This window comes from Pseudogymnoascus verrucosus, assembly GCF_001662655.1.
Source record: "Pseudogymnoascus verrucosus strain UAMH 10579 unplaced genomic scaffold scaffold_4, whole genome shotgun sequence".
NCBI lineage: Eukaryota > Fungi > Ascomycota > Leotiomycetes > Thelebolales > Thelebolaceae > Pseudogymnoascus > Pseudogymnoascus verrucosus.
The window spans coordinates 507,251-535,222 of record NW_017263655.1 but is presented as its reverse complement, the minus strand read 5'-3'; the positions used below and the strand labels follow the sequence as shown (position 1 = coordinate 535,222).

Below are 27,972 nucleotides of genomic sequence, written 5' to 3'. Positions count from 1 at the left end.
TAGCCGGCGCATCACAGCGGGGGGTGATTGGGACGGCCCTTGTATTTTTCGTCATCCATGTTAACAGGAGCATATCTTGCCTGCATCCGCATCAACCGCTTCAACATACCGAAAGGCCGAATGTTGGAGGATTAACAGGGCTTTACTCCGTCCCCCGCACTGGCGCCCGTTGAAGATGCAGGGACTCTAGTAGTCCCATGTGTGAAATAGGTGTCTCAGCCCCCATGTGCAATCGATCTTCCATCCCCCTCCATTTAATTACTGTCCACCAAGAAGCGAATGAAGTGGAATACCTATAATTCACGTTATATCTCTTCATCTCGCCAATACCTCACTCTAAGTGGTAGCTCTACGCTCTTCTTACAGTAGTAGTCATGGCGGAAGAAGGATCGTGGACGTCTCGCCCTGTAGCGTCCCCACCTGCTAATTCCCCACCCGCGGCATCTCCACCCGCTGCCGCCGCCGCTCCACAAGATTTCGAGAATGAGCATCTTCCCATTGTCGGTGCCTTCGTATTATAGTTCTATGTGCTGTAGCTCAGGCTGACCGATCAAGGAATCCGACGAGAGCGATATTGATTCTGGCTTTGGCAGTGACATGTAAGCTTTGCGCGCCCACGAGATGTTAGCTACACGTACTGATTTGCCCCAGCGCCAGTTCCACAACCTCGATACGGGACAGCATTAGGGATTATCGTGTCTTGAACGGCAGGACATACCATAATTTCAATGACACAAAATACTGGGGTCCCAACGATGAAGACGCCAATGAGGCGATGGACATTGGCCACCAACTGTTCACCCTCCTCTTCGACGGCCGGCTATTTCTAGCGCCCATTGGCGACAACCCGCAGAAGGCAATCGATATCGGTACAGGCACAGGCATCTGGGCCATCGATTTCGCAGACCAATTCCCCTCCGCGGAGGTCATTGGCACTGATCTGTCTCCTACCCAGCCCTCGTTCGTACCGCCGAACCTGCACTTCGAGCTCGACGATGCGCAGCTAGACTGGACGTTCAACGATGGCACATTCGACTACGTGCACTTACGCTGTCTCTTCGGGGCCATTTCCGACTGGCCCAAGTTGTATGGTGATGCGTTCCGCACGCTAAAACCAGGTGGCTGGATTGAGCAGGTCGAAATCAATGTTCAGATAGTCTCGGACGATGGAACTGTTGGCGAAGACCACATCTTGACAGGATGGGCTAAGCCGTTCTTCAAGGCTGGCGACCTCCTCGGAAAGTCTATCCGGACTCTAGACCAAACTAAAGAGCTGATGGAGAATGCGGGGTTTACGAATGTGGTGCAACGGAACTATAAAGTTCCCATTGGAGCATGGAGTAGTGACCCCAAATTGAAGGAGGTGGGAAGGTGGAGCCTGCTGTTCTGTCTATCGGGGATGGAGAGCTGGGCGATGTACATGTTGACAGCTGTGCTGGAGTGGAAGCTGGAAGATGTCCAGGTGTACTTGGCGCAGGTAAAGGCGGCATTTCTAGACAGGAAGAATCATGGATACTATGTGGTGTAAGTTGTCCGTCATGATAAAGGGATCACGCTAACAAGAGAATATAGTGGCGCTGTATATGGCCAGAAGCCGCTGTAAAATCCCTTATTAATTTTAAGAAGCTAACAGATACACTGCAACTATTGAGGATGGTATTCCAAAGGATGGGGGGGGGGCCGGTTATTGCTAAGGACCGTTGTCTGGAGACTGATAGAGAGTAGCAAATGAACATATTGTAGCTACTATATTTATCCTATTGGCTTGGGTAGTGCCACTTATGACACCTGCTGTCCTTCGCTTATATGCTTCTTGTTTGGGTGCTCTATTGTGGCAAATCCATGGCCTTTTCCTTTCATTCCGAAGTAATTATTCGTACTTATCGTGATCGTAACTGGATTCGCCTTGGCCGGTTCGTATGGATGTTGCGTTGAAAGTCCCGCCTCTGTCCCGCTATACTTTGTTGTGAAGGCACCACTAGTAGCGCTTGAACGCCCAGGTCCTTACGCTCTTGCTGGTCGTGATATCGTTGCCTGGTATGAAAGCATGCCATCATAGAGGCATCCGCGGCAATTCCTTGTCGGATTATACTTCGGACGAGGCCGTTCAGGCCTCCAGTTCGTTGAAGTAGGCACTTATCCTCAGGGCTAACTCCCAACTAACATACATAAGGCTCAGATCCCCTTCATCCTTCCCATTCCTATTAGCCTCCAGACCCCGAATCTTTTCTCCCATAGCTTTCAGCGTCTCGTCAATCTTCGACTCCTTAGCATTCGTCAACGTCACCCCGGAAACTAACAAGTCTTCCAGCGCAGACAGTTCTTGGAATACCCCACTCCAGCCCCGCTCATCGTTGACAGCAATGTTGCCTTGAATAACTACCGCATCAAGATACGCCGCAGACTTAGAAAGCCGCTTCGCTAGCCAGTCAGATGGCGATGCGGAGTACTTGATGTTTGCTGGAGGTGCGGATTTCAGGAGGAAAATTGAGCGGGTGGTGGGCACGGCCTCGCCCTCACGACGCCTGGCATCGACCTGGAGTAAATAGCTCATGCCACTCCCGAGCTTGTCAACTAGACCCCAGATGCGTTCCGCCCGGGCTACGTCGACTTTCTGGCGGTTGATTCCAGTCTCATCAAAACGTTCAAAGGCCTTGAGGAGGGCAACCATTACTTTGTCCATTTTAGTTTCTCGAATTCTGACAGCCTGGATCTTGTGTTCCTTCAGGTAATCTTCGAGACTCCGTAGCTGCCTCTCTGCTTCTGCCCACTTCTCGCCCGGGATATCATTTAATGCCTTACCACCCTGCGATTGCAATAACGAGCTTGATAAACTCCGAGAATATTCGCGAAGCTCAAACTCTTGAGCCGCTTCAATAGGGTGTTGTACCTCCCACTCTGTCCGCTTCCCCATGTTTGCCAATAGCACCTGGCATGATCCACTGATTGTGGAAGCCAGCTTAGCAGACCGTTCGGCCGCTTCTACCTTTTCTACTACTTGCAGGGAGACTAGCTTTTGTTTCTCTTCGGGAGAATGAAGCGCAGATATGGCCTGTTGAAGGTCTTTTGCCCAGGCCCGAATCCGTTCGGTGATGGTAGAGAAGTACACCGCAGCATCCTTGATATCCGAAGGGGTGTCATAGACGGATGAAATGTTCTTCGCCGTGCTCTGGAGCAAAGACTCGACTGAGGCCCACGACGAGGTGGAGATGGTCTCGAGGCCTGGTGAGAGGATACGCTGGATGCCAGCGCAGATGGGTTTCAGGGAAATGCTCAAGCCATCCATGTGACTTTCGTTGAGATTCATAAGCCCGATCTCTTTCGAGAGATCATCAGTATCTTGAGACATTGTAGTAATATTGCCCGTGCACTGCGTCAGGCTTCTTTTGGCTGATGGCGTCAGAACAAAAATCTCTAGATGAGGAGAATAGTATTCGGGCCGTACCGAGATCCACAATTTAAACCCGATAGAAGTTACAAACAGATGGAAAGTTATGAATGGGATCCGAAGTTGATCGTTAAAATGATTATCATTAACTTGAACGCGGGGTAGGTTTACAAATAAAGTAAATAATTTTTATTTACTTTCGTACTAGAAAAATTGGAGATAATTTGCAGCATGGAGGGAAATCTAGCAGCCTCCCAGCCATTCAACACAGCCACTGATACAAAATTTAATTTAATCATTTATTATACTAGCTATGACCATAGATTTATTAAACTCTAATATATGTATAACTTACTTCAGATGTAGCACTGCAACTGATATTTCCGAAAAACATGTTGATATCACGTGACCATAGTGATAAGGCGGTGAGAGCTCCCTTGTAACCTTATGTCTTAGCCTACCGGCAGAAACCTGGGAGCGACGGCCTCATTGTGGGCAACGACGACACGCCTCACCAGATATCACTAGACAATGAAATAATACCGGCCGCCCATTAATGCTTCCATATACCAATGAGTGCGCAAGCCTCATTGCGCCGGGGCGCTGCGGCTCGCCCCTCATCAATTCCGCCCCACCGCCTCAGTAACGATAACAACCCCCTCCCAAGCGCGACCGTCAATCCGCCCAAGACGACTGCTCCTAGCCACAATGAAGCGCCCGTCGAGAGGCAATGCGTGCTGTGGGTCCATGATGAGAAATTTTCAAAGGAAGAGGTTATCTTCAACCACACTCTCTTGCCTGCCGGGCGCTACAAGCTAGGCCAGTTGATGGCCATTGTGCCGCTCAAGAACGATGCCTTGGATAAGAAACCCGGAAGCTTGGCGGCGAGCCAACAATTAGATGCCAGCATCGCAGACATGCGGTCGAGCAAGGGAAGCCTGGATACCCAGGAGGATGCCGAGAAGCAGTACCTCTTTACATTGGGCGAGATGAACAAGGAGACCGCGTCAAAGCACCCCAATCTAGAAATATCAGTGGCTAAACATGTCGCCGACGTATTTGGATTCAAGCATAGATCCAATGTTTTGGTTACGACGACAACCGCTGCCATTACGACGGCTTCACATGTCGAAATGTCCTTCAAGGACGAATACCTGTCGAGATCTGATATGTGGCGACTCACACTTGCGAAGTTGAGCAACAAGACGGTGTATAAAGGACAAAAGCTTGTATTTATGGGCACAATTAAGGCACAGATAACATCGGTGTATGTTTCGGGGAGAAAAGTCCAGTCGGCGTTCTTTTCAACAAATACAAAACCCATCTTCCGGAGCGAATCTGCTCGATATGTACTATTTATTCAGATGTCTAAAGAAATGTGGGATTTTGATTCAGAAGGATCCGGAGAGATTGTGTTTACAAAAGTTGTCAATGGATTTTTGCCGGCACTATTCAAGAGGTGGGTGGCGCTCAAGGCAAAGCACCTTGTTAGCATTGTCCTGTTTACCCGCGTGGAGTATGATACGGGCCTTACCAGTGACATGGAAGGGAGCGGCGACTCATACTACACGGGGTATCATACCACTGGATCGAGGAAGCCGTACAAGGATTTCTATCGAGTTGTTGTCAGTGAAATGGCAAGTGGGGAATGGACGACAATCCTGTATCAGCTGAAGGTCGAATTTCATTTCTTTCGCCACGATATCTCAATGTTTCGACTTAACAAGTATGGCTCGAAGCAACCGACTGGAGATTTCTCGATGGGCTCGGTTCCTGGTACACGAGTGGAAGCAGAACCAACATTCGCTGTCCATGGAAACCTGTTGGAAGCAATAAATCTTGCATCTTCTTCATTCTCTTCTGACTACATCGACCGCGACCTTATCCGAACAGGGATATCTATCGTCATCATTACGCCCTGTGCGGGATTGTTTGAAGTGGACTATGAGAAGCTGAAAGCTACGACAGACTCTTTGATAGGTAGCGGGATCGCAATTGATCTCGTCTGTCTCCCCAAGATTCCTCTGCACTCAGTCCCCCTATTGCGCTATCGCAACCCCTTGTTTGATGTATACCAGGAATCACTCCGAGTGAAGGATATTGGCAGTGAAAGCAGTACACCGCGGCAAAGCACCACCGCCTTTGGTAGCTTCAACACGCTGCAAGAATCCTTGTCTCCTTCAAAGGCGTCGGAACTGCAACAACGCCTCAGCACGCTTGCACCTCAAAATGCCCCTGAAGAATGGAATTATGCTATTCCGCACTGGCTAGACGTCTCCTTTTGGACAGGAGCAAGCCAAGAACTATTGGCTAAGCAGGGTGGTAAGATATCAAAAGCATATCGTCGCAAAGGTATTGTGAAGCCGAGAAAGAATTTTCAGATCAGATGCAAGATGTATGAAATAGAAATGCTCGGTCATGTGGAGAATACTGAGATATCTGTTCCACCTCTGCCAGATCGCATCCGCCAACTGGGAAGAAGCGAAGGCGACGAACCTAGCATTGTGAAGGCACCAAGAAAGCCATTTTCTGGAATTGGGGATCCATTGTATGGGCCAACAAGGCCAGTTGTCGACAAGAAATCTACGACTGCCGAGAAGGATTTTTTCGAGTTACTAGAGGCCTTTGACGAGAAAGCCGCAGTGGTCTCCAAGCCAGGACGTAGTAAGATAGTATCACCAAAGCTTGACATGAAGAAATATCCGAAGCTGTCAAATGAGACCCACGAAAAGAAGAAGAGCATCGATGGCAAGATATCTGCACCATTACCACATCGCGAGATACCAAAGGCGCAAAATCAAACCCTAACAATCCCAGAGACAAATAACAATGGGCTACTGGGTACAACTTCTCGCAAAACCAGCATATCAAGCACAAACTCTCAAGCAACCTCCCACTCTAGTCTCCTTGCACGCCCGTTCAAAGTCTCGCGGCAGATCAGTTTTGGATTCCGAGGCTTTGGGATAGCTGCCCCCAAAGCTGCTGTTGCCGAAGTACACACTGAGCATGCTAATGCAGCCAGGCTCACAAGTCAATCCCAAACATCAACTCCGCAGAAAGATAGCTCCTCCGCAATGGCTAGCCATTTGACATCATCTTCTCGGTTCGATAGGACGACCAACCGGCCTGCTTCATCTCGAGGAAGTATAAGATCAAAAGAATCTGACCGCAATGACAATGCCGAGGATACGGACAAATTCACTAGCCGGCCGATTGCCATCAAGAGCCCATTTTCGGGCTTTGAGGCGAACCCCCAATCACAGGCCAGGTCGATTTTGGGATCATTGTATGAAGGAGGAGAGGTCAGGGATGATGACGACCTACCAACACTACAGAAGCTACTATCGAACGACACTATACGAACTTCAAAATCGAAGCTGTTGGCAGGACCAGCATCCGATTTTGCATCTCTTCCACAGACCGTAGCGCTCTCTCCATGGCTGAATGTTCTCAACCCATCAAACCCCACTGCTGCTGACAATGATGCAAGCCAATATAAACGATGGCAACACATATTTCCCGGTCCTGTTGTCACAAAGGCGATGAAGTGGAAGTCCCTGTGTTCTCCGGCATCAGTGCCGCTTACGACCGAATATTTCCCGACTAAAGTCCAACTTGATACAGAATTCCAGCAGAAGCCATATAATATATCCCAAAATATAGACGAAGATATGCTCGAAGTGCCGAAGACAAGAGGAGAATTTCTGAGAGAGCTCGTAGCATTGCGACTTTCACATGGGTTCCAGATCGTCGTCGGAACTGCCGTTGCCGAAGCCTTTGGGCAGAAGGCATTGAAGATTGCAAACGCATTCGAGGATGATCATATTGCTGAGGATGGCACGAGCATATTTTTGTCCATGGGGAATATCATCCACCAACTTTCGTGCGTCAACGGAACCGAAGTCGAAGTAAACATGTTTACAAGGAAATCGGCCACGTTTTTACAGAATGAGAATGCCGAGACTCAAAACTATAAGCCTGCGATACGGACGTACTTCGATTCCGATTACGCCTGTCGCGATGTTGCTCTACAAAAACCACTTCCTGAATATAATTGGAATTATGTAGATTCGTTTATTGCGGGGCATAATGAGGATATAACCGATAATCTACGATACTGGAGAGCAAGGTTTGTCCTTATTCCCGTGGAACGGCCAGCCTTCCTTCATAGGCCCAAGGGCGAAGACACAGAAGAAGAAATTCGATTGGAGGGCATCAAAGCCTTGACACAGATGTGGCAAAGACATCGTTACACTCCGCCATCCGAGCGTAGATTTCAAAATCTGTCCAGCCGACGGGTGAAAGATCCAAACCCACTCGATATTTGGTATCAAACACAGGATCCTTCGGTTGTTATCGCCGCTGAGCTTGAGACTCTACCAATATTAGAGACCGGAGAGGCACAAATTAAGCGTGGCCAGCTTCTTTCTGAAAAGGAGCGTTTCAAGAAATCGAATTTGAATATCGGGATGTTGGCTGAAGCTATCCAGGCTCCCGTGGAAAAGGGTGGAGTCAGAATGCAGAATCGAAGGTGGCATTTCAGACTGCATTATAATTGCTTTATCGGATCCGATATGACAACTTGGCTGTTGGAGAATATCGAGGATATCGAAACCCGCGAAGAAGCCATTGAGTTCGGCAATATGTTGATGGTTAACGATGAGGAAAGGCGCGCGAACACGGACTCCAAAGAAAAGGAGAAGGACTTTGGAATATTTGTCCACGTTGAAAAGCGCCACCCCTTCCGTGACGGCCAATATTTTTACCAAGTTGTTGGTGAACACGCAAAACCTCGACCTGAGACACGTACAGGGTGGCCATTCGGGCCCCGTCGCAGAGACACCAAGGATCCCAAAGATATTTCTGTTCCAACAACTCCCATGACCGAGAATGCCCCCAAAGAGTCTCCAAAGCCAGAAAGAACTCAGGCCAATTCTATTAATGATGAAAACAAGTCGACAGACCCTGGCACAGAACCACCTACCCCAACTGCTCGCAAACCCAAGGTATCCCTCAGTAATGTCATGAAATACGACGTCGATCCACGGAAACGCTCGTACCGCCCTGAGCGTATCAATCTGCATTATGATCGGATCCACAACCCTGACAATTGCTATCATATACGCCTTGACTGGATGAATGTCACTGCAAAGCTCATTGAGGACGCCATCGCTTCATGGACTCTCACAGCTGACCGGTATGGGCTACGGCTCGTCGAAGCTCCAATAGCAGAAGCTTGCACAATCTCAAGTAGCCACCCCTTCCGCGCACCCTACCATCTCAAACTCGCCCTCCCACCCCCTGAAAAACAACCGCCTACCGACTTCGACGCCACCAGCCTCGCCCCCATATCCAGCCCACAGAAGCACTACTACCAAAAAGCGATCATGAAGAAGTTCAACTTCGTCCTCGACACCGAGGCCGCAGCCAACTTCCCCACAAACGTCGAGGTGATCTACAGCTGGGGCAAGCCGAACTACGCCTACTCGCAGTACATCCACCGCTCCGGTACCGGCTTCGCCCAAATCACCGACGAAGGCGATTTTCTCCTGACCAGCAATAAGATGTTCAATAGCCGCACCCATATCGTCCGCGACAACGACCGCTTCGTGCCGCCACCCCGCCAACAAACCCCCATCAGCAGCCCCATGCTGCGTGCCACCATGGCCAGTCCCGGCCTGAAGCCGAGCCCAGTCGCGAAGCCGAGCGCCGCGGTGCCGACTTTCGCTGGGAAGGAGAAGCAGGGTCCAGATGTTGCGATTAAGGATGACATGGAACGCTTCTGTAATGACGTTGAGGGACTACGCCGCTTCTATGCTGAGGTATGGGAGAAGGCTACGACTTCGGCTGTAATGCCTACTCCACCAGTCTTCAAGGCTGGAGCGGCTGGAGCGCGCGAGGCGGCGGCGACGGCAGCAGGTCTGGTGGTTGATGATGCGAATATTCCTGTGCTGGGACTCGGGCCGGGATTGACATGGATGGGTGGCAATAATGGGCCTATAGGGAGTTTTAGAGATGCGAGGGGGGAGTTGAGGGAGGGGTGGGGAAGTTTTAGGGATGCGGGAGGGTTTGGGAGTTTGAGGACGCCGTCTTTTAGGAGGGGGAGTGAACATGCGAGTGATTCGGGGAGTGGAAGTAATGCGCCTAAGGGAGGTGAGATGGCTGGTGGGTGAAGGCTGGGCGGTTGACGGATGTAATTTACTGGCGTGATTGGATATTTAGTGATTATAGTCGATAATGTACGGGAAGCAAAGCTCTCGTTTGTGAAAATTCGCTAATAGCTGGCTCTATTTTCGTTTGTCAAGAGGATACGGCACAGTTGCAGAGGTGGATATTGATTAAGGTACAGAGAGTGAAAGGGGAATATACTGGCTTCTTTATCAGAGAGCAACAAGTAACCAGAAAGGCTAGGAACGTTGTTGGGGGTGGGGTAGATTGAGGATGCAGCGCGGAAGCAGTGCCAATAACTGGCACTGCCCACTGGTATTCTAGACGCATCAGCCGCTGCAATTGTCTCCGACTCCATAAGATGAAAGAGATCTTGGAGATGGGCTAGAAAATATGGGAAAAATTGCTTTGCATGGAATTGTTGGCGTGCGACCTGAGGATTTTGCGACTTTGCGGTTTTTCTTTCGCTCAGAGTTCAGATTTCGAATTGATTGCGGACCGAATTGGAGGGCCATTAAGGCAACGTGCAGCAGACGCATACGCTACCAGATAGACTCAGAGTAGGCGAGCAGATTCTACTTTTCACTACCATCATCGCTTCTTACTGTTGACGCTTCTCACCGGTACCTTCTTCTCACCGTTATCGATTTACTACTTCATTGTATTCACCACATGCGCGATAGCCCCCAAGGTGCATTCGGCGCATCATCTCGCCAATGAGCCATACAAGCTTCCGACCACAGTTAGATGATGGTTATTCAGAGTTGAAGAACTAAAGATCTGGAGAAGATGTTGCGGAAACTATAATAGGTCGAATACAAGAGGAAGCGGTGGGGGGAACTGGGCATGTTTCTCATGTCACTGAGATACTTACTAGCCGCCACATAGGATTATTTGCAACGAGACTAGTTAATTCAACTGCTTAATTTAAGAGTTTAATATAGTATTTAAATTAAACTTTTTTTTCTCCCGCAATTTACGTTTCGTAGTGTGGGAAACCCCATAGGAAAACCCACATAACAGAGCACAATTAAAACTTCTAGAACATGTAAACACAACCCCGTCTACCAACAAACGAACCGAAACAACAAAAAGAAAAAAGATCTAAATAGTTTGGCTCTCAGCAAGTTTCAGCGCCTTCTCCAATCCGTCAAGTTCGTAGCCAATGTTGGTCCCAGAGGTTCCATAACCCGTATCCGTTCAGCAGGCGCCGTTGCATCCCTGGGTGTTCCTCTTGTAGTTGACGGTGAGAATGCCGTGGGTGTCTGGGTTGTTATCTCCCTGACCAAAGTAGATCGGGACACTACCGCATCCACCGCAGCCGTGTTGCTGAAGATAATGGATCAGAGGCAGGATGTCACTTCCCGGCAATCCTCCGGTGTTACCCTGCAAAAAGGCGCACTTGCCCGAGCCTGCCAAATCTTGCACACAGGCAATCAGCTCGCCAGCGTTGTACCAACGATCTTGCGAGATCTTCGCGACATTGTCGGCGATGTCTTTTAGAGACCCCGCGCCACTGCAGAGCGTGCTGCCTCGGCAGTTGATCCCAAGACCACGGGAATCGAGTTCGATTGCGGCGTCAGATTCGATTGCGGCGCCAGAAACAGTGCTGGCAGCGACAAGCAGAAAGTCGAGAATGGTCGTTGAGAGTTGCATGATGGCGGTTGTGATATTCTAAGGTAACAGAGATATTGGTCCTGTGAGAGAATCGAAGGAGATTGTATATCGAGGAAGTAGATGTGGAAGATGTCGATAGAGTAGTGAAGATGATTATAGCGAGGACAATAGCCTGCTTTTATATCACATTTTTGGCTACAATTATCGAAGGTAGGGGCCGAGCTATCGATCGACGCCAAGGACTGAGAAGCGTTTGAATAACTAAACGGCAAGCAACTAAATTGTGAATCTGACCTCAGCCGGCAGTGCAGCCTTGGTATCATTAGAATAACTGGAGCAACTTGCAATGCATGGTGCACTCGATGGGCTTTATGAGGCAGTGAGAACGTCAGCGGGTTAGTGATCTTAAGCAGCACTGAGGTGGAATCTCACAGGCGGGTCCAGGACTTCAGGTCAGGCTCAGGCCCTTAGTAACGCTGGGTAAGTAGATTGCCTCATAAATAATATGTGAGTAGTACATTTCGAATTGGCATTCTGTATAAAAACTACGCCGTTTATGCTCTGCTCCACTATCTCTTCTACTTATGCTTATGTCTCGCGGGGATTTCTGCAAGGTCCACAATGCCGTATAAGCCACCCGCAGTGTCAAGGCACCATGAGTAAGGGAAAGCCAAAGGTGATCATGGCTTAGCTTGTTATGAGACAAAGACGATCTTAATCGTATATAAACACAAGCTACCAACGCCCGATCCCTAGCTTCCTTTTGAGGCAAAGTCAGATTAGCATGCAGTCTGATGACGGTGATTATCAACTGAATACGAGAGATCTACTCTCACCACAGATTTTGGGGACAGTGGAACTAGCCAATTGTATATAGCAGCTGTATGCATAACTATTATTATAAACGTTCGATCATCCATCATGCTAGACATACCGCTCGTAATGATTGCCCGTAGTGCACTTCTCGGTACTCCGGTACGCGATTTTCAAATTGTCGATGTTCTAGTTAGCATGCAGTTAGATAACGCCAATTATCAACGAATACGGGAGATCTACATACCACAGATCTACATATCTCGGGACTCCGGTACAAGAGACAGAGAGTGGTTTTGATTTGGCGCTCCGTGGGTTGGGGCCCCAACAGGGTCGAGGGAGTCGTTAGATATGTAGGATATAAGGATATATTATAATATCCATTGCTATCCATATATCCGTTTAGCATGACGCCAATATTTAAGTAGAAACTTGGTTTTTAGATAGGAGTTTCGTGTTCAACTGAATATATTATTTGTTATATGCTGCAATGTGTTATTTGAACCCTTTGTGTCTTATCCCCTGCCTCCTCTGTGAAGTTAAACCCTTACCCAAGAAACCTCTTTGCATCCTATCGTTTAGGAAGCAGCGTCCCGAGGACAATTAGGGTCTACAGATTCCACTAACTAATCTTCGTCATTAGATTGATATGCTGTCGATCCTAGCTAGTATCTGCTCTATAAATCTAATTCCGACGATAATTCCATCTTCATCTTCTTGATTATTATTCCCAAACATTCTACTTCCTGGATCAAGACACGTTAGACACGCAAGGACGATTTCAGTATACACATTCCCGACTCTTGACGGAAGATCCCTCTTCGCCAATTCAATGAACCGGTCTTTGGTGCGTAATCGAGCAGTCAAATGGGGGGCTGTGAAGTCTTCATCGCTAATCTGAATTTCGAATGACGCTGGTGGAACTGGTGCGGCGTTCATATTCAGTAGTGGATAGTGGACAAATGACCGCCATAGCCCAATCTCTAGGAGACAAACACCAAGGCTGTAGATGTCATGTTGCATGACATAGCGGTTCAAAACGTGTATTCCTTGGCGTTGAGGATGACGGTATAAATTTCGATGCCAGGCTGGATCTCCCAGTAGGTTGGTTTGTTGATTCACACGCCGAAACTGGTTGAAGCCAACAAGAAAAGTTATACCTAGCGACGAGTCTTTGCTTGGAAATACCAAGATGTTTTCGGGCCGGATGTTCTTATGTACAAAGCCACAAGTGTGAATGAAGCTCACCGAGCGAACCTGTCGCTTTGCAATCCGGACAATGGAGCTGAGACTTGGGACGAGGCTTCTGTCAAGGAGAAGTCCACGAAGGCTAACAGGTAATGCGCAGTTTCTAGGCGTGCCATACAGCATATCAATCCCGTTGAGGGTTCGAGTCGTAACATCTCGGAGCTCCATGAGGCCTTTGCAATGGAGTAGACAAAATGTGCCTGGATCGACTTGCTGAAGCCTTCCCGCTAATGATTCCACATCAGTCTTAATCTGACTAATGTCAAGTGTTCCATGGCCTCCATTCGGAGACGTCACAGCCTCCACAATTAGGAGCCTGGTTTGCCCATCTTGTTCTCGCAGGATTGCTCTAGCAGATGAGAACATGATCAGGGTCTCTCTCGGGTCCCTGAGCTTAGTTGCATCGAAGTAGAGGCTGGCTTTATAGTCCGGCTTTGACGCGTAACGAAGGTTCCGCATGTTCATAAGTGGGTTCAACTGGTTATTTAGCAAGTCGAGTCGGAGTTCTGGATCGTTTGGTAACTCTGCATTCACTTGTCGAAGCTCAAGGTCTAGAACCTTGCTGCTGTTGAGTATTGTCAAATACCAGGTTGGATCGAACCGGTTCTGCCATGCTTCAAGCTCAGCCGCCAGTTCTTTTAGGCTATCCCTGATTGCCCACCTCCATTTGCTTAGATAGCCCATGATCTTCTGCTTTGGCGAAAAGTCGTTAACATCGCCATCCCGCTTCTGCACTCTAAGTTGGGAAACGGTTTGAAGCAATTTGCCTTCAAGCTTTCGCAGCAAGTTTAACTGGCTATTTGCGAGCTCCTCCTCGAGCAGCTCGGAAATTCTGGAGAGGAATCGCATTTGTATCTCGATTCTAACCCAGACAGCCTCTACCAAAATAGCCTTCTCTTCAATTTCCTCGTCATACATTCTGAATCGTCGACAAGTGGTTTTTATTTCATTGGCAACTCTAAGTGCATGTTAGCACAAGCTCAAGTAACTCATCGGCATCCTCTGTCCACACAAACTCACCTAATGCAAATATCCACGGCCCCCACGACTGCAAGTCCTAGTTCGGCCATAGTAACCCGCACTCGTCATAACAATCGGAAAATTGAAATATCTTTCGCCGCGCAAGGAGTTGCTCACCTTATCAGGATATTGAGCGCGACGAGGCAGACCTGACGACCTTTCATTTCTGCCCGTGGCGAGGCTGTGTTTCGATGTGTCGACACTGCCCCCACGCCAACGCAGCCACATTTCGGCTATGTACTATACTGCACAAGATATGAACTGTGCTGCCACGCTGTCATGGCGGCCTCAAATAGCGAATTCATGCCATTCTTTCCCCCAAAAAGTCTAGTTTAGGACCTGACTCCTTGTTTGTTCTTCTTGGAATCAACCATACCGCCGAAAGAGTTTATATTCGCGACATCCAACAATCAGTAACGATGGATATAATGCGGCACTTTAAGCAGTCAATCTAAGTTAATCTTTCCTCGTCCATGCACTTCAAAGAGGAAAATAGTCACCGGCCTTTTCAAGTTCATTTTCCTTGGAAAACATCTTTTCGGAACTCTCAATGCATCGAGGCACAGACACACAGGCACCATATTCACAGTTATATATCTCAACATACAAAAGGTTGAGCATGATATGATAATGGAGGACACTTCAGACCTCGTCGCAGCTCTGAGGTTGGACGCAGAATTTATTGCTGGAGGCGTTAAGCACATGCGACGCGTCCCTAAGAAGAAATCTGGAGAAACTCTCGCCCGAATTGAGGAAGAGTCATCGATGGAAACCGAGGAAAACTTATTCATTGATATTGAAGAAATATGGGATATTGAACCTGGTTCGATCATCGGCCAAGGCTCCTTCGGAATTGTGAGGTTTGAGCGACGTCGACCACTGATCTCGGACCCAACCCAGTCTTCCCAAAACCAAGTTCGAGCAGTGAAGGAGATCAGAAAATTAAGCACCCCAGATTATATGAAAGAAGTTCAGGCCGTTGCAAACTTTTCACAGGCTCAAGTAAGTCGGGGTAGGTCTTTTTCTTGAGAAGAGGATGGCTAACTATTTAGTATGAGCACTTTTTTATTCAAAGCTATGGATGGTTTGAAAATACAGAGTCTGTATTTATCACGATGGAGTACTGTCGACTTGGAGATTTAGCACGTATTAGAAATCGTGAGGGACCCTTTCCTGAGAAAACAACCGGGCTTGTTGCGCGACAGGTTCTTGAGGGGATAAAATTCATGCACGAGATCAACTTTGCTCATAGGGATTTGAAGCCAGGGGTAAGTAATCTGTTTATGATATTGAGTCTACTCACTCATTGCAACATAGAACATCCTAGTAGTATCCACATCCCCCTGGCTTGTCAAAATTGCGGACTTTGGCATTAGCAAGCAATGTCACGAAGGAACGCAGTTGCAAACACAGCTCGGTACCACCGAATACATGGCACCCGAGCTGAAAGGTCACTTTAGAAGTAGCCACAGTATTTCTGTGTATTCAATATCTGTCGATATTTGGGCCATTGGGGTGATCACAATGGAACTACTGCTAACCCATCCGTTCCTCTATAGCTCTGATCAAGAAGATTATACCCGAGGGATCAAACCGCTCAGGTTTGACGAACCACCGGGCATGAACATCTCAAAACCTTGTCAAGATTTCATCAAACTCTTGTTAATCCCAAATCCGATACATCGACCAACAGCAGAGGCAGCTATTTCACATTCATGGTTTGCGGATGTGGGGCTTCTTCTGGAACGAGAGAATTTGTGCGTGTCCATTGACTGCCCTGGCACCCTGTTTGATGCTAATCAAGACACAGGCTCTCTGTTCAGGATGAAGTCATTCCATCCCAACGCCATGATATTGACGCATCTTCACCCATGCCATTACTATCTTGGTCGACCTTTGGAAACCTGCGGCTTACAAGCGGTTCTCGTAGTAGTACGAGCGGTTCTCGTAGTACAAGAGGCAGCCAGAGCACACAAGGCTCTCGCAGTTCACAGGGCACGCAGAGTTCAACTAGTACTCTAGGTACGGATAATACTGTCATTGACACTTATGAAGGCCGGCCTTTCGACCCCAGTCTTCTAGCATTATCATTTCGAGATCTTTCGTTTGACAAGGTTAGCTTCTTCGTATCAAGCACAAAGGCTAGCGCATAATCTAACATCAGATCCCTCTCTTATAGACTAAGTACTTTGTCCTGCGGTCAGACAATGAAACAGATATGGAAACCAGCTTTGCACTTGGGCAGTGGTCCGCTATGAAAGATGCGAATACGAGACTCGACAACGGTTACAGGAGGTCTGGTGGCAACGTCATAATTTTCTTTTCAATAGTTAGAAGGTGCCTCATCCACTGTCCTGTTATCATAATCATACACCCACTAATAGAACTCAAACAGTCAAAAGTTCTGCGGCGTTGCTAGAATGACGAGTCCCATGGATTGGGACACCACAAGCGAAGATTGGTTGCCCAGAGAAGATGGGAGAGAGTACCAAGGGTGAGTGTTAACAGACAGTTCTCACCCGCTTTCTTCAGGTCACTAATCCTGAGATCAAATAGGCAATTCACCATTGAATGGCTATGCCTGAATGAGTTACCGTTTGCAGGTATAAGAAACGTCCCGGCGTATTTAGGGAAAGGACGCCGCGCGGTAGCGGTCATGGATGGGACGGCTATATGTCCCGAGTCGGGGTATGAACTGTTGAGGGCGTACTCGGAAGAAGATCGGCGATCACCGTGCTTGTTGGAGAGACGGCGGATCGAAGGCGTTGGTGCGTAGATCGCGCTTTCACATCTGACCTTTGCTGTCGGCTGCGCTATGGTAGATAGACGTTAAGGACAGAGTGAATCTTCAAAATCACCAGGGACTAAATGAATAAATCCCCGAAAAAGCAGTAATAATCCAATCTACTACTACAACCCGCACTCGATAGAAGCACTAAGTCTGCCAAGAAACTCAGGGGGGCCCTCTTCGGTTGACGGTTTCAGACCAGACCAGATCACGGTCGGGTCTATGAGTTTGGGATCAGACCGATACATGGTCAGTCTGGGGATCGGTCCCCGTCTATTTCAGCAAACTTGCCGTGGAAAGGGTCATCATGTCAGTAGAAGTCACAGCCATTTATTAAAACATTCATATGAAGTGAAAATTTGAATTTAATATTCCCTATTAACTCCAGCCGTGCGCTGCACTATGCTATGTAACTCCCCCCTCAATCCCAATACAATCCAATCCACCGCATTAAACCAACAGAGTACCGAAAATCCCGGCAAGCCCTGCCACAAGCCCAGCAGCCACAACAGTTCCGTAGCTACCCCTCTCCATCAGGCCAGAAGCGGCACCAGTCGACGAAGACGGGGTCGAAGCACCACCAGTCTCGGTACCGTTCGCCACCTCCGCAGCTCCCCAAGTACCACCCTGCACCGTGGAAGGCGCAACAGTCTTAGCCACCTTCTTCGCAGCCGCCGCAAACGCCTCAATGGTCTTCGCGCCCGTCGCAGCCTGGTTGATGACACCGACCATGCCGCCCTGGCAATGGTTGGGGAAGCCACAGTAGTACCAGATGGGCTTTGTGTCGTTGACGGTGATGGTGAAGATCTTCATATCCGCAGCGGTCTGGCGCCTGGTCTTTCCGCTCGTAGCAGCCTGGGTAGTGACGCCGCCGGAGAAGAAGGCGGTGTCGGAGCTGGGCTCGCAGGGCTTGTCGAAGGCGGCTTGTGCGACGGAGTGGGTGGTGGGGTAGAAGTGGAACTCAACCTTGTCGCCAACGGCGGCGGTGAGGTTCCAGGGGGAGAAGGTGAGGGCGGTTTGGCCGACGAGGACTTTGTGCACGGTGGCGCCGTCGGCGGTGGTGGTGGTGGTGTCGGTGGCGGCTTGGGCGTTGCTGGTGGTGTCGGTGGAGGAGGAGCCGTAGTCGGAGGAACCGTACTGCGCGGCAGCGACGGAGAGGAAGGGGAGGATGGCTGCTGCGGAGAAATGCATGTTGAAGGTGGTGGAAGTTGATTGGGTGAAGGTTGATTGGTGGGTGGTTGGTAAAATGTTTATTAAGGTAAGAATGTAGTGAATGTTTTGTTTGCACAGCAAATTATTGACGAAGAAGAATAGACTGAAGTGTTTGAGCGAGTTTGAGAGAGTTTGAGGGTGTTGAGATGGCTTCTTATATATCTCTGGAGCTGTTGGAGGCGCAGGGAGGAACCAAGCACTCTCTTGCCGCACAGCACATCAGACGAAACGTGCGAAACAATAAGAGGGCGACATAAGAAACACGGAGACATCCGACGCTCTTACCTCGTTCGTCTCACCTACCTGCAGTTAATGTCCCTTGCCGTCCCCTTAGGAGGCTTTGCACCGTGGGCGTCCGTCCGCAGATGGTTTGAGGATGTGATCATGGCACACTTGACGTCGGGAGTTGTAGTGCTTGGCCGACGGGGGCTATAGGGGGTCTAGCCCAGGCACCACGGATTGGCTAATTCCAGCGAGAAACGGGAAATCAGGGCGCTAAAATTAGTAGAACTGGGGGGTTGGGGCGGCCGCCGTCGTCAGATTGGCAGCTTGGCATTAAGTGACAGCCTGATGGTGCAGCATGGTGCAGTATGACCATAGTCAATGGTCCTGGCTACGGCAGTACTCTGTCACGGCAAGTGTTATGGCGCCATGCTGTTCTGTAATTAGCAGGTGCTGTCACGGCAAACATGACATCCGGGCCAGAAGCGCTGACACTGTCGATCGTGTTTGAGGTAATGCTTGGTCCTGCTGTCAGGCCGGGATTGGCTCCAGAGGAGATGTCGGGGATCGGACATTGAACCTGTGGAGGCTGTGCAACGAATTTCAGATGCACTCATATCTTTTCGGCGCGGTGTTCCTGTGTTGCTTACATAGCTTCTCTGTAAGACTACATTTTACGTCAATATCCAATCCATCGCGCAGCTCCTTCAACCTACTACTGTAAAATACTGTAAGCTTCGGCATTTGCTTTCATGTCAATCCTAAGCTTCCTTCAAACGAAACCAAATTAGAGTCCAGAGGTGGCCAAGGAGCTACTGCACATAACCCGAAACATCACGTGACTCTTCAAATGTGGACCCCAAATTGCCAATCAGCGGGGTTGACCAGGTAGCTTGCCCCCCAGAAATACGGCGCATACGAAGAGTTGAGTCATTACTCCAAACATCTCCGATGGGGTCAATAACTTCCTCATTTCCCTCCCCAAGTGACGGAGGGTGAACCACCAAGCAAGCCGCAATTGAAACAAAAAATGTCGACCGATCCCACCGCCGAGGAGGCATCTCAAACACCAAGACCCATGGGTCAGCTCCTTGAAACGCCCACACCCCCTTTCCCACCACCGACCACTCTAGAGGGACGAGCGTGCACCCTCACCCCTCTGTCCACCACCCATTACCCGCTGCTGCACAAAGCGCTGTGTTTACCCCCCGCGCCGCCGGGGTTGTGGGATTACATGCTCCGCGGCCCGTTTCCCGAGTTCGCTGAGTTCGAGGATGCGATGAATAGTCTCGTCAATAACGATAGGGACTCAAAGCAGTATTTTGTCATCTCTACTGATGCCGGCGATGGAGCAGAGCGCGTACCAATGGGCATGGTCTCCCTAATCGAGATTAACCCCACGCACCGCAGCCTGGAGATCGGGAACGTGATATACGCGCCAGCCCTGCAGAGGACCGTGGCGGCAACGGAGGCGAACTGGCTGCTGCTAGGCCATTCGTTTAAGCTGGGGTATAGGCGCGTGGTGTGGAAGTGTAATGATTTGAATGAGGCGTCGAAGCGCGCGGCGCTGCGGTTGGGGTTTGAGTATGAGGGGGTGAGTAAGTGTCATATGGTGGTTAGGGGGCGCAATCGCGATACGGCGTGGTTTGCGATGGTGGAGGGGGGGTGGCCGGTGGCGGGGAGGGCGTTGGAGGAGTGGTTGGGGGAGGGGAATTTTGATGGGGAGGGGAGGCAGAGCGAGAAGTTGGAGGATGTGAGGCGTAGGATGGTGGCTCAGTGAGGGATGGGACGCGGTCTCACAAACACGGCCGATGTTTAGAGAGAGGTCTCATAGAGAGAGGCCGCATAGAGAGGCCAGGCAGAAGTCAGAAAAATAGAACAGCTAGGATTATAGCTTTATCAGCCACCACCGTCATCTCACTTGTACCAACACATCATATACTTGGAGCGGAGAGAGGCCTCGTAGAGATGGGCCCCGTACAGGTCAGAAGAGTAGAGTAATTGGAATTATAGATCCACTAGCCGCCATAATCAGCCACTTACCTTTCTCACTTGTACCAACACATCCTATATTCAGAGAGAGATTCTATAGATGGGCCCCGTAGAGAGAAGCCGCGTCGAGGTCAGAAGGTAGAAAAACTGGAATTATAGCATCATCAGCCACCACCATCAACCACTTACCTTTCTCACTTGTACTAACACGTTCTATACTTAGAGATATCCCCCATAAGGCTTAGAATGGTAGAATAATTGTAAATATAGCTTTAGACAGTCATCAGCATCAGCCAGTTCTCACATGTACTGAGCTAATCCCCAGCATCAACATATCAAAGGCCTGATAGTTCAGTGGTAGAATTCTTGCTTTGGGAACCAAAAAATTCAAAATGTAAGAGGTCTCCGGTTCAATCCCGGATTAGGCCCTTTTTTGGCTCTTTTAATCAATTTAATTAATATTTTGAAGTTTTATAATGTTGGTGGGTGATTTTTGTCGATCCGGATATGAGAAAACGCTGTTTTTGCCCATTTGGCGGTATAGAGTTTCGGTGGTCGGCTAAAAATGTTTGAGAAACCGTGCCTTCCCAATCAGACAAGCGAGGCTGCATGTGTGTACATATGTGTGTTGTCTCCCGTCAAAAATCATTGGTAGAAGGGGGTCTCAAAACTTGCCTCGCCCAGAATGTTGGCACCACCCAACCAACGGCGGCTTACAGTTACTTATGCAACCGCTGTCAACAAGGGGATCTAGGTCGTCAACAAAGGATCAAGGTCACCAACAACGGATTAAGGCCATCTACAAGAAGCCTTTCTATGCGGCCTAAAGTCTGAACGCATATGAACGCATACCATATCATTCACGTGACACTCATACATCTCGAAGTGTGGCTGAAGCAGTGGCAAACACGTGATTTAGTATGGATCATCTCTTGAAATTAAGACTCCTTGGAAGCGGGATCGACACTAACTTGGAGAATCCAAGCAAAGCTTCGATTGAGTTGGTAGGGGGCTAGTAGTGGGTACAGCCGAACTTCCAGTGGTAGGGGGTGTTTTTGAGGTATGAGATACAACGGAATGGGATGAGCTGTATATGTTCTAGTATGTATTCCTTTTGTTCAGTCAAGGTCTTTAATCTTAAGACACATGGGAAGATGGCTGAGGAGAGGGGAGTGTCAGACAGAGACACCGCTCTATTTCCAGGCGGATGCATGACGAGTAACCGGCCTCCACGTCAGCGGCCGAGTGTTTGCTGCTGATTGTCCGCCCTTAGGTCTCTACTATAGACCATAATACGCCTATGCCTAGAGTAATATGGGTACTAACACGGATTATATACGTACGTAGTAGAACTCAGTTAATTGCCCGAAGTCGATCGATATGGGGCTGTGCCAGTTCTTGATCCAGGTTGTTGTTCCAGATTGGTGCTCCGTTGCTGTCTCCACGGTTGGAACCAACGGTTTAATCGCTCACTGGTCACCCAGTCTTTGTCTTCTCCGCCCCCTGTCCAGCTACAAACAACTTGGTTTTGGTGTGGCTTGTGTGTCTAGTGTAGAACATGGAGAGTACAACCAACCAACATTTCCTTTATCCCCCGTTCTGCTATAGTTGCGGCCCATTGCCCACATATTCATCATCGTTGGTGGCGCTGTCTGACAGAGAACTGAAGAGAAATGCAAGCCCTAATCATCCTATTGCCATACTAAAAGTGAATACATTCCCCAGCGGAAGGAGTTGCCAGTATAATTGCTGATCATCTCATTTAAACCACAGCCCGCATAATTACGACGAGCACGGGCACTACCGAACTCCACCTACGTATACCTCCAAAACACAACACTTGCTACCACGAACAACTTCGATTAAAGGAGTCGCATAGACAGTGGAAAGATCTTTGACAGATCTTGAACCCTTCTCGAGCCAAACCCAACTCTCAATCGCAGGTTCGAACCGCCAATATGAGTAAGTGTGGCCCAAGCGTGAATTTATCCCGAGCTTCAAACGCGCCAGTTGCGACAAATAAAAATTCACCCAATTCCACCACCGTCGCGAGCCAGAACTAACACTCTCCAGATAGGATTAAATCCGCCGCAAGGCGCGAGGCTTGGTCCGACTCAAGGAATCCATTTAGCCGCACCAGGAGCCATGATCCGAGGACGACATACGACGAAGAAGAGGCGGTGCCTCACGTACGCCACGCCAACACCGAGCCAGTACCACACAGCCCCATCGAGCCTGGAATCATAAACCGCCCAGGAAGCCACGCCGGCTCCGCGACCGCCCCCGCCATCTCCGCAGCCGATAAAGAAGCCGGCATCACGAGCGAGGATACCATAGTCCCCGGAACTGGTTCCACCGCCCGGCCGCGGAGCGAGGAGGAGAAAGCGCGCTCTCGCTTCCTTTCCAGGTTCGGGAAGCACAGTAAGGAGGAGAAGAGGCCTGAGACTACGGATTCGGAGGAGACGAAGGCGCCAAAACATGCAAACAAGAAGTTCACTGTTGCCAGCCAGATTAGATCGATATTCCTAGGGTCATGGGTCAACATCTTCCTCATCGCCGCGCCAGTCGGTATTGCCCTGGGAGCGACGCACCAGAACTTCATAGCCGTCTTCGTCGTAAACTTCATCGCCATCATCCCCCTCGCCGCGCTCCTCTCCTACGCCACCGAAGAAATCGCCCTGCGCGTAGGCGAGACCCTTGGAGGACTCCTCAACGCCACATTCGGTAATGCGGTCGAAGTCATCGTCTCAGTCATCGCTTTGACAAAAGATGAAATCGTCATCGTCAAAACCTCCCTCATCGGATCCATCCTCTCCAACCTCCTCCTCGTCCTGGGTATGTGTTTCCTCTTCGGCGGTCTCCGTCGCGAAGAGCAATTCTTCAACACAACAGTCGCCCAAACCGCCGCCTCCCTCCTCGTCCTCGCCATCGCCTCAGTCATCATCCCCACCGTCTTCGACCTCTGGGTCTCCAACACCGGCGTCGACAAGGTAGCCGCCATCTCGCGCGGCACCTCAATCATCCTCCTCTTCGTCTACGCCATGTACCTCCTCTTCCAGCTCAAAACGCATTCTACAATGTACAACGAGGAGTCCCGCAAAGTCCCAATGAAGCCACGCAAGAAGCATCTCACGCCCGGTAATATCCAGCGTGGTCTCGCAGCCGCTGGGGCCGTGGGCGCGGCGCAGGGACGCACGGCGGGGGATAGTTTGAATGAGGGGAATGAGCAGGATGGACTTATGAATACGATGGCGTATGAGCAGACTCCCGATGAGCCAGAGGAGCCGCAGTTGCACATCTACACCGCTGTCATCCTTCTCGCTGCATCCACAGCCGTCGTTGCAGTCTGCGCCGAATACCTCGTCGGATCCATCGACGCCATCACCGCTACCGGAGCCATCAGCACCGAATTCGTCGGCCTGATTCTCCTCCCCATCGTGGGCAATGCGGCGGAACACGCGACGGCTGTGACGGTGGCGATTAAGGATAAGATGGACCTTGCGATCGGGGTCGCGGTGGGGAGTAGCATGCAGATTGCGCTGCTGGTGCTGCCGTTTACGGTGTTCCTGGGGTGGTGTATGGGGAAGGATGAGATGAATTTGAGTTTTGATGGGTTTCAGGTTGCGGTGCTGTTTGTGACGGTTTTGTTGGTTAATTATTTGATTTCGTGAGTTACAGTGGTATCCTGATTTTGGAACGAGTACTAATGGGGTTATAGGGATGGAAAGTCACATTGGCTTGAGGGCATCATGCTTAACTGCCTCTATGTCATCATCGCAGTAACGTAAGTCTCCCCTTTTCTTCTTTATGTCGACTATCCACTGACACCCCACAGCGCATGGTTCTACCCCAAAGTCGAAGGCCTAGCCTAGAGGGACGAAAAAAAACCCCCTCTCGACTTCAAAATACGTTCCGCCTACCCAAGGCCGTCATTCATTCCGTCTCTCGTCGACACCTATTTTCATTTTAATAACACGCGCTATCGAATGTCAGAACGGCAACAGAGCTCAGATCAGACCAACCTTCTTGTTTGTATATTTTTTTTTCTTTTTAACAATCGGTATATATACCCCTCCACCTGGATGGATGGACTGTTTTCATATGTTTGGGCGGGCGGATGAGATCCTGGTTTTTATAGATTTTTTGCGTGTGCGCAAGACATGGAGTTACTTAAATAGTTGTCTGTAATATGAACTATGAAAAAATTGATTTACCATCCGAGTGAGTCATGGTGAACAGTCATATCATATTATGTCAAGAATCCGGCGGCATCTTACACCTGCTTTATTAACGATCCTGCACTAGAAAATCAAACCAAGGATCCATGATAAAAACGGCCGCCCAGTCCTGTTTGAGCGGACGAGACAGTAGGTGGCGGCGGATCCAGTGCTGCTGGCCTCGGTGTCGGTGTTTCCATTGTGTCGCGGTGGCTCTGCTGCTGTTGGGGTATTCTTGCTGTCGCGGGCCTCTTGTCGTTGTGGCGCTCTAGTCGTCGTGGCGCTCTTGTTGCCGCAGCTCTGTTACTGTTGTGGTTGAAATCATGAGGATCGGTCATCAGCTCCTCCGGATGATAGTTGGCACCGATATTGTAATTCGTATTGCCCTTCAGAGTCTGCATGCAGTACTTTACATAGCTGCCTTTGTAGACAAAGGGGTGTCCGATCTCCGTGGATCCATCAATCTCGCATGGCTTCGTAGTCCCTGTATTCTTTCTGCTGTCGTTTCTGTGCCTCGTCCCCATAATTCTCCGAACGAAGTTCTTATGCGAGTTGCTGCTCAAATCACAAGTGCTCAACTTCTGGTGGGAAGTGAGCCTCAAGAATATCTTGCCGATATATGCATGACGTAGAGGAGAGTGTTAGTTGCAACATTCGCATAGTCAAAGCATCAATGTATTAGATCCAGCGTTGATTCATCGTAAATTTATACATATCAATTTGAATTTATTACCACACCCCCTCTACCTTGCCAACTTCTTCTTAACACTCTCCACCAACTTCCCCAGTTCCTCCCCACCCCCCTTCTCCCTCCTCCTCTTCTTCCCCACGACCCTCTCCTCTCCCTCCTCCCCCTCATCACCCTTCCTCTTCCTCCTCCCCTCCTCCAACAACTTCTTCATCCCCTCCGTCGCCTTATACTTCGGATTACTCGTATCAATCGCAAACTCATGGCTCTCAAACAGTGCGCCGAAACGTGGATCCGCAACATCCATCTCGAACCCCTTCTGCAGCGCTCCCTTGCGGTCCTCGACCTCCCCGCTCTTACCCTTGCGTCCGCGCTTGCCACCGCGCTTCGCGGCCTTCTCAGCGCGCGCAATCTCATTGATGTCGAAGTGCTCCCTCGATCCGCCCTCGTCAACACCCTCGGTCATGATAAGCTCAAGCTCCTTCTTCTGCTCGTCTGCAGCGTCTTGGAGAGCCTTCTTCTCGGCGTGTTTCTTCGCCCGCGCCGCCTTGCGGAGGTCAGACGCCGCCTTCGATTTCACCTTCTCGTCTGTCGCGAAGAAGGGGTCGTCGAATCCTAGATCCGCCTCCGGCTCAGCGACGTCCTCCTCTACCACTTCGGCCTCGGCATCGACATCGCGGCCCTCGCGCGTAGCCTTAGCCTTCTCCTTCCTGCGCGCCTTACGCTCCTTCTCCTTACGGATATACGCCTCCGCGGTCGTTTCCTCGATAATCGGTTTATTCAAGAACACGCCCCCATCATCCTTATCCGTCGTCGACAGACCAGCAGTGAAGGTAATCTGCATATCCCCCACCGGCCCCTCGACCTTCTTCGACTTCGTCGGCTCCGCCGACAACCCCAGCGCAGCACGCATCTTCTGCCTCGCCGCCTCCTTCTTTGTCAACCTCGGCACATCATCTGCCACAACCTCCTCTTCGTCCTCGCCCTCGCTCTCTGAGCTATCACTCCCCAAATACGCACGGAGGTCATTCTCTCCAATCTCGGCCCTCGAGCCGCTGAACGCCTTGTTCAGCGTGTCCTTGCGACTCACATCGTCCGCGTCCCACGTCAGCTTCACCTTCGAGTGCTGCAACGCGTCGGTCACGAAATCAGTGGGTCTGTATCCCTCCGGCACGGCGGAGCACTCGTCGCGCGGCACGTCGTCGAACTCGGTGTCGTCGGGCACGAAGCGGAGGTCGAAAAAGTTCGCAGATGTGAGATATTCCGTTCCGTCTGTGGCTTCGTACACGCGGTGCGCGACCTGCGGATCCGAGAATGTGATGATGGCGTAGAAATAGCGTAGTCGCTCGAGCTGGTACTGCCTCAGAGCGCCAGAGTCGAACTCCTCTCCATCATCGGGCTTGAGGAGGTCCTGCTTAATCCTCTCCTCCTCATCCTCAGTATCCTCCTCCGAATCCCTCTCCTCCTCCTCCTCAGCCTTCTGCTTCGCGAAAATCTCTCTCGGCGGGCCTTCCATCTCCTCCCTCTCCATGCGCTCCTTCCCGTACTCGCTCTTATACACAGCCAGATGCTCGATGCGCCCGGCTCCAGATACGAAGCTCGAGAAGACGGAGTATAAGTCCACCGCGCGAATGTTGTCCCAGTCCAGATTCACCACCGCGATTCGTTTCGATACCTCTCCCATGGGCACCGCCGTCTGCTCTGCCTGCAGATCGGGGAACGCCCCTGTCTCATCAACAGCAGTCTCCTCGTCCTCCTCAATCTCCGACTCCTCCTCCTCTTCCGACGAAGAAAAGCCTCCGCCGCGCGCAGGATCATACCCCGCCTCCGCGCGACGCAACTCCTTCTCTACGACCGCATCATCCTCGACCTCAGCCTCGTCTTCCGGGCCGCTCTCCTCCTCCTCCTCCTCTTCCTCAGGCTGATACAATCTCTGCAACGCCTTCTTCTTCCCACTGCTGCTTATCTTGCGCCCATACCGATCCACCGTCGCTGTGTTGGAGAAGTCGTCATCCTCGAGCATGCGCGAGAAGCGCTTATCGATCTTCGTACGGGTGTGCTTCTTGGAGGGGAGGCGGAAGCGGGGGTCTGTCGCGAAGGCGGCGAAGCGGGGGTCGGTGATTGTGTCGCTCGGCGCGGAGGATTTGGCGCCTTTGGCGCCCTTTGAGGTTTTTGGTTTCACCATTTTTGGGGAGGTGTGTTGTGGTGGATTGGGGGATGCGGATTTGGAGGTTTGGAAAGTTTTGGGATTGGGACTTTTTCTGCCAGGGCGGTGTGGGTTGATTATGTGATTAGTCAGCAACTGATTGTCGATTTGAGTTACGCTCAAATCGACATATCATATGGAAGGGAAGGCCTGTGATATGGTTATTTAATTCTATGTAATTAAGAGCCTTTGTTTTCTTAACAGTCTCTATTCTACGGTTAGTTAATAAGGCGGTTTATTTCACACTTAGTTACTAAGACAGTTAGTTTCCTTTAGTTGTTAGTTATTAAGATAGTTTATCGTATTCATGGATTTTTAAAGTACCCATTTATATAATTTACGGTCCCTCGTACTATTTTCATTCACAGTCACTTTAAGTCTTTATTATATATG

General features: G+C 50.0%; 11 protein-coding genes and 1 non-coding gene across 12 annotated transcripts; 6 read left to right on the top strand and 6 right to left on the bottom strand.

Moving 5' to 3' along the window:
- Window positions 1-58: 58 nt before the first annotated feature.
- VE01_01546 (uncharacterized protein) lies at window positions 59-1,786 on the top strand. Its single transcript, XM_059463370.1, has 3 exons — window positions 59-599; window positions 652-1,524; window positions 1,573-1,786. Exons 2-3 carry the CDS (start codon window positions 776-778, stop codon window positions 1,601-1,603), a joined length of 780 nt encoding a protein of 259 aa, XP_059320027.1. The 5' UTR covers window positions 59-599; window positions 652-775; the 3' UTR covers window positions 1,604-1,786.
- VE01_01545 (uncharacterized protein) lies at window positions 1,606-3,548 on the bottom strand. Its single transcript, XM_018271064.2, has 2 exons — window positions 3,446-3,548; window positions 1,606-3,390 (listed from the first exon to the last, which is right to left on the bottom strand). Exon 2 carries the CDS (start codon window positions 3,347-3,349, stop codon window positions 2,108-2,110), a length of 1,242 nt encoding a protein of 413 aa, XP_018134072.1. The 5' UTR covers window positions 3,350-3,390; window positions 3,446-3,548; the 3' UTR covers window positions 1,606-2,107.
- A 336-nt stretch (window positions 3,549-3,884) lies between these two features.
- On the top strand, window positions 3,885-9,744 carry IML1 (vacuolar membrane-associated protein iml1; the record flags this gene model as incomplete). The annotated part of the gene is made up of 2 exons (XM_018271063.2): window positions 3,885-9,541; window positions 9,740-9,744. Exons 1-2 carry the CDS (start codon window positions 3,961-3,963, stop codon window positions 9,742-9,744), a joined length of 5,586 nt encoding a protein of 1,861 aa, XP_018134073.1. The 5' UTR covers window positions 3,885-3,960.
- Window positions 9,745-10,490: 746 nt separating this feature from the next.
- Window positions 10,491-11,622, bottom strand: VE01_01543 (uncharacterized protein). The gene has a single exon (XM_018271062.2). It carries the CDS (start codon window positions 11,210-11,212, stop codon window positions 10,757-10,759), a length of 456 nt encoding a protein of 151 aa, XP_018134074.1. The 5' UTR covers window positions 11,213-11,622; the 3' UTR covers window positions 10,491-10,756.
- Window positions 11,623-12,367: 745 nt separating this feature from the next.
- VE01_01542 (uncharacterized protein) lies at window positions 12,368-14,496 on the bottom strand. Its single transcript, XM_018271061.2, has 2 exons — window positions 14,255-14,496; window positions 12,368-14,192 (listed from the first exon to the last, which is right to left on the bottom strand). The coding sequence occupies exons 1-2, from the start codon at window positions 14,302-14,304 to the stop codon at window positions 12,626-12,628; spliced, it is 1,617 nt and encodes a 538-aa protein (XP_018134075.1). The 5' UTR covers window positions 14,305-14,496; the 3' UTR covers window positions 12,368-12,625.
- A 45-nt stretch (window positions 14,497-14,541) lies between these two features.
- Window positions 14,542-17,401, top strand: VE01_01541 (uncharacterized protein). The gene is made up of 7 exons (XM_018271060.2): window positions 14,542-15,256; window positions 15,307-15,522; window positions 15,572-16,011; window positions 16,065-16,368; window positions 16,434-16,591; window positions 16,650-16,748; window positions 16,811-17,401. Exons 1-7 carry the CDS (start codon window positions 14,879-14,881, stop codon window positions 17,028-17,030), a joined length of 1,815 nt encoding a protein of 604 aa, XP_018134076.2. The 5' UTR covers window positions 14,542-14,878; the 3' UTR covers window positions 17,031-17,401.
- Window positions 17,391-18,547, bottom strand: VE01_01540 (uncharacterized protein). Its single transcript, XM_018271059.2, has one exon. It carries the CDS (start codon window positions 18,231-18,233, stop codon window positions 17,493-17,495), a length of 741 nt encoding a protein of 246 aa, XP_018134077.1. The 5' UTR covers window positions 18,234-18,547; the 3' UTR covers window positions 17,391-17,492.
- An 857-nt stretch (window positions 18,548-19,404) lies between these two features.
- Window positions 19,405-20,585, top strand: VE01_01539 (uncharacterized protein). Its single transcript, XM_018271058.2, has one exon. The coding sequence runs from the start codon at window positions 19,507-19,509 to the stop codon at window positions 20,254-20,256; it is 750 nt and encodes a 249-aa protein (XP_018134198.1). The 5' UTR covers window positions 19,405-19,506; the 3' UTR covers window positions 20,257-20,585.
- A 223-nt stretch (window positions 20,586-20,808) lies between these two features.
- Window positions 20,809-20,898, top strand: VE01_01538 (the record flags this gene model as incomplete). Its single annotated transcript has 1 exon — window positions 20,809-20,898. It is a non-coding gene; the product is annotated as a tRNA-Pro (tRNA).
- A 1,135-nt stretch (window positions 20,899-22,033) lies between these two features.
- Window positions 22,034-24,663, top strand: VE01_01537 (uncharacterized protein). Its single transcript, XM_018271057.2, has 5 exons — window positions 22,034-22,176; window positions 22,242-22,430; window positions 22,542-24,135; window positions 24,187-24,252; window positions 24,304-24,663. Exons 2-5 carry the CDS (start codon window positions 22,427-22,429, stop codon window positions 24,338-24,340), a joined length of 1,701 nt encoding a protein of 566 aa, XP_018133948.1. The 5' UTR covers window positions 22,034-22,176; window positions 22,242-22,426; the 3' UTR covers window positions 24,341-24,663.
- Window positions 24,664-24,777: 114 nt separating this feature from the next.
- VE01_01536 (uncharacterized protein) lies at window positions 24,778-25,209 on the bottom strand (the record flags this gene model as incomplete). The annotated part of the gene is made up of 1 exon (XM_018271056.1): window positions 24,778-25,209. One exon carries the CDS (start codon window positions 25,207-25,209, stop codon window positions 24,778-24,780), a length of 432 nt encoding a protein of 143 aa, XP_018134203.1.
- Window positions 25,210-25,428: 219 nt separating this feature from the next.
- ESF1 (pre-rRNA-processing protein esf1) lies at window positions 25,429-27,589 on the bottom strand (the record flags this gene model as incomplete). Its single annotated transcript, XM_018271055.2, has 1 exon — window positions 25,429-27,589. Exon 1 carries the CDS (start codon window positions 27,556-27,558, stop codon window positions 25,429-25,431), a length of 2,130 nt encoding a protein of 709 aa, XP_018134204.1. The 5' UTR covers window positions 27,559-27,589.
- Between the last annotated feature and the right edge of the window lie 383 nt (window positions 27,590-27,972).